Genomic DNA, 4,065 nt, shown 5'->3' on the forward strand with positions numbered 1-4,065 from the left:
GGTTTTGGAATGATGCCGTTGCTTCCAATCTAGTTTGTCGCAGTCTTCCGGGTGGGTTTTGGAATGATGCCGTTGCTTCCAATTTAATTTGTGGCGGTATTCCGGGTGGGTTTTGGAATGATGCCGTTGCTTCCAATCTAATTTGTGGCGGTATTCCGGGTGGGTTTTGGAATGATGCTGGTGTTTCCAATCTAATTTGTGGCGGTATTCCGGGTGGGTTTTGGAATGATGCCGTTGCTTCCAATTTAATTTGTGGCGGTATTCCGGGTGGGTTTTGGAATGATGCTGGTGTTTCCAATCTAATTTGTGGCGGTATTCCGGGTGGGTTTTGGAATGATGCCGTTGTTTTTACGCATTCTTAACCTTCAATGCTATATAATTCAGTTTTATAGTATTCATCGGGCTGTTCCCACTTCAACACTAGACACGTTTTTCGTAAACTAAAAATAGTTTCTTTATATTTATATAAATGGTATGTTCACTGGTGATTTGTTATATTGTAGGTTCCTTCCAGAGAACAAAAATAATCGTCACCCTTATACTTACTTACCATTTGGTGCTGGGCCTAGGAACTGCGTGGGAATGAGATTCGCTTTGTTAGAAGTTAAGCTTTGTCTCGCGTTTGTATTGAGAAACTTCCGTTTCCGCCCTTGCTCCGAAACCAAGGTAGGACACGTGTCTTTTTTTCTCTCGTCATACAGTGACTGTTATACTACAAAGTATTTCTGATAAGTCATTTGAAGAAATATCTAAACATTTAAATTACGAAACCCGTATAATGCGTATCTACTTGTACAACGTAGTTCGCAAACACTTTCCTTAACCACGTGATTGTGCAATTTGCGACAAGTGCGTGTGTCAGGGGATCAAGGCAAAAAACAAACAACTAAAACAACAATTATACTGCAGCTACTTGGTGGAAACCAGTTAATGTCAAGAGACCCGAGAACAGCGCTTCTGTATTGATTAGTAACCAATTAAAATGGTTACAAGGATCCAAATGCTCAAACTTTCACAGTTTAGTCCATTGTTTAATCTGGAATGAGTTGTTTTGTTTTTTGTGTATACAATGATCAGATTTCTATTCCAAAGTGCTTGAGCTTTTAGGTCTTTTACTTGTTTGCTGTAAAACACAAAGCTACACGATGGGCTATCTGTACTCTGCCCATTGCGTGTATTCAAACCAGATATTTAGCCTTATAAGCCTTCAGACTTACCACAGATCCACCTGGGAAAAGGGGGAGGGGGTTGTTTTTCTTTTATACTTTCATATAACCACTTTCCAATGACCCACAATAACTTCTTGTTTTAAAATGGCTGTTAAAATTTATTCATCATTTTGGCTGAACTTATTAAAATGATTTTTCGAATATATTGAAAAATTCAAGTCTATAAATTAATCGATCTTTAATCTCGTAAGTCTCAGAACGGTACAAATTGGATGGAATTATCTTGTGTATACATATCATACTCAGAACGGTACAAATTGGATGGAATTATCTGTGTATACATATCATACGCGCGGACACAAAATTGGATGGAATTACTTGTGTATAATATCATACGCAGAACACAAATTGGATGGAATTACCTGTGTATACATATCATACGCGCGGACACAAAATTGGATGGAATTACCTGTGTATACATATCATACGCGCGGACACAAAATTGGATGGAATTACCTGTGTCTACATATCATACGCGCGCACACAAAATTGCATCTTTCACTGCGAAAGAATTGTATTTAACCGTTCAGCAAATCCAGTTAGTTTTAGCTCTTAGGTTATTTTCTTTTACTTTTTAGTGGGGTAAGATGTAATTTTAAAACGAGATACCGTGTACACTTACATAACCTTCAAAACGAATTTATGTTTCCAACTTAATCGTGTCTCATCAGGCTGTAGGGGCCCGGCATGGCCAGGTGGTTAGGGAGCTCGACTCGCAATCTGCGGGTCGCGGGTTCGAATCCCCGTCCCACCAAACATGCTCGCCTTTTCAGCCGTAGGGGGTGTTATAATGTGACGGTCAATCCCACTATTCGTTGGTAACAGAGTAGCCCAAGAGTTGGCAATGGGTGGTGATGACTAGCTGCCTTCCCTCCAGTCTTACACTGCTAAATTAGGGACGGCTAGCACAGATAGCCCTCGTGTAGCTTTGCGCGAAGTTCAAAAACAAACAAACAATCAGGCTGTAGATATAAAGTACGTTCTGAATTGTTCTACTAATGAACTTGCTATTGTTATCTTCTCACCTTGTACTTGATGGTGAGTAGTCCTGTTCAAATATCTTTATCACAGTCACGTGAAGATTAGAATTTATCTTTTTAAAGTGTACTGTGACCACCCACCTGGCTTATTTATGTAACTGATAGTGTTAACTCTGATTTTCTATAAGTGAAATTCGTAATGTTAAAGATAACGTTAGGGTACCAAAATTGTCATAGAAATGAACAAACAGCCTAAAGAGGCTTAACATGCTACGTTGTCTTCGCTACAGTAAATATTTAGAACTTTTGTTGTTGAAAAAACTTTTTTTTTTTAAAATTATGATGCATAATTGACCTTTGGTGCAAGGTTATTAAGACTTGGAAGTAATATGAAGAGAAAAGTACATTTTTTGGCTAAAATGGACTGTTTTAACCCAGAAATAATGATCCCAGTTATGTGACCTGCATTGTAAATAAATGTCGGGAGACTGGAGTGTTTCTCTTGAGGGTCTAAACTGTCACAACTTTGAGCTTTGCTTCTCTTAACAATATATATTTTAAAGATGATACACTATCCTATTCAATTAGAATTTCCTGAAATGAATATTTCTACTATTTAAAAGTGATTTTGCAATTCTTCCCTTAACGACTAAACCTAAACACCCGAAATCTCTTCCTTAAGTGTCTCGTCGTAAAACTAGTAATTCCATTTTTCTCGTGTTACTAATCTCCGAACTAAGAGTGAAAGATACGTACGTTAGTTATCAGTGTAGAATAAGCTATAGTGAAAGATACGTTAGTTATCAGCGTAGAATAAGCTATAGTGAAAGATACGTTAGTTATCAGCGTAGAATAAGCTATAGTGAAAGATACGTTAGTTATCAGCGTAGAATAAGCTATAGCGAAAGATGAAGATATTGTAACAGAGCTAAGTAAGTTACATTTGAATTAGAATGCGAGATCATTCATTTTGGTATATAAAGTTTGTCTTTTTTTTTAATAGGTACCACTTGAATATTATAATGGTCAAGTACTAATTCAAGCCAAGGAGGTGTCGTTGGTCGTTGAAAAGCGTGAAGAGGTGTGGTCTTTGTAGTTCTTTTCCAACGTTTCTGTGTGTGTGTTGCCCTGTAACTCGAAGCATGTAAACGTTGTCACGCAAAAAGTGGCCCGTATCGTATTCCATTTTTGGAACATCTTAAAACTAAACTGAATGACGTATAACTGTTCACATAAAACACTTGAAATTAGAAATTCTGCTAAATTTTTCACTTATTTGTATATTATGATTATAATAAATATGTTAATCTCAAAATTCTTTATACCCAATTCTTATAAAGTGTTCGAAGAGTAGAGGCTGTAAGTGTATAGTGTTCCCTTCAAAGTTTAAAATAAATGTCAAAGATAAAGCATAATTTCAGAATGTAAGATACCAAACAAAATGTTCTAAATAAAAATAAGTTATTTAGATTTTTGAGTAACAGGGACAGCGCGACTTTTCATTAGGCTTATATAACGGTTAACAAACTAAAACTGACCTTTTGACAATAGGAGATGTCGACATTTTACATTGCCCAAAAACACCAGTCTTGGGCAAGGTAAAGCTCATCAATCCACCTAGTGGAAGATTGACGCTTCAGAAAATATTGTTTCTCAACGTAGTGGATTGCTAATATTTTCGTCAGCGTAAAATCTAATTATTGATTTTTTCCAACTCCCCTAAACACAAGACTAGCTGTTGGTGTAATATACAGTCTCGTCAGTGTATTGTTTCTCAACGTAGTGGATTGCTAATATTTTCGTCAGCGTAAAATCTAATTATTGATTTTTTCCAACTCCCCTAAACACAAGACTAG

The 4,065-nt window shown here is 36.7% G+C and overlaps 1 protein-coding gene across 2 annotated transcripts in view; it reads left to right on the forward strand.

Moving 5' to 3' along the window:
• Positions 1 to 3,524, forward strand: part of LOC106472174 (cytochrome P450 3A9-like) — a 19,837-nt gene extending 16,313 nt beyond the window's left edge. Inside the window, exons 13-14 of one of the 2 annotated variants that reach the window (XM_013932803.2) lie at positions 504 to 666; positions 3,213 to 3,524. In XM_013932803.2, the coding sequence (XP_013788257.1) occupies positions 504 to 666; positions 3,213 to 3,305 (256 nt within the window). In that variant the 3' untranslated portion in view covers positions 3,306 to 3,524. The remainder of the gene's footprint in view (positions 1 to 503; positions 667 to 3,212) is intronic. The other variant, XM_013932804.2, reaches the window with a different exon arrangement.
• Positions 3,525 to 4,065: the final 541 nt, after the last annotated feature.

This window comes from Limulus polyphemus, unplaced genomic scaffold, assembly GCF_000517525.1.
Source record: "Limulus polyphemus unplaced genomic scaffold, Limulus_polyphemus-2.1.2 Scaffold5138, whole genome shotgun sequence".
NCBI lineage: Eukaryota > Metazoa > Arthropoda > Merostomata > Xiphosura > Limulidae > Limulus > Limulus polyphemus.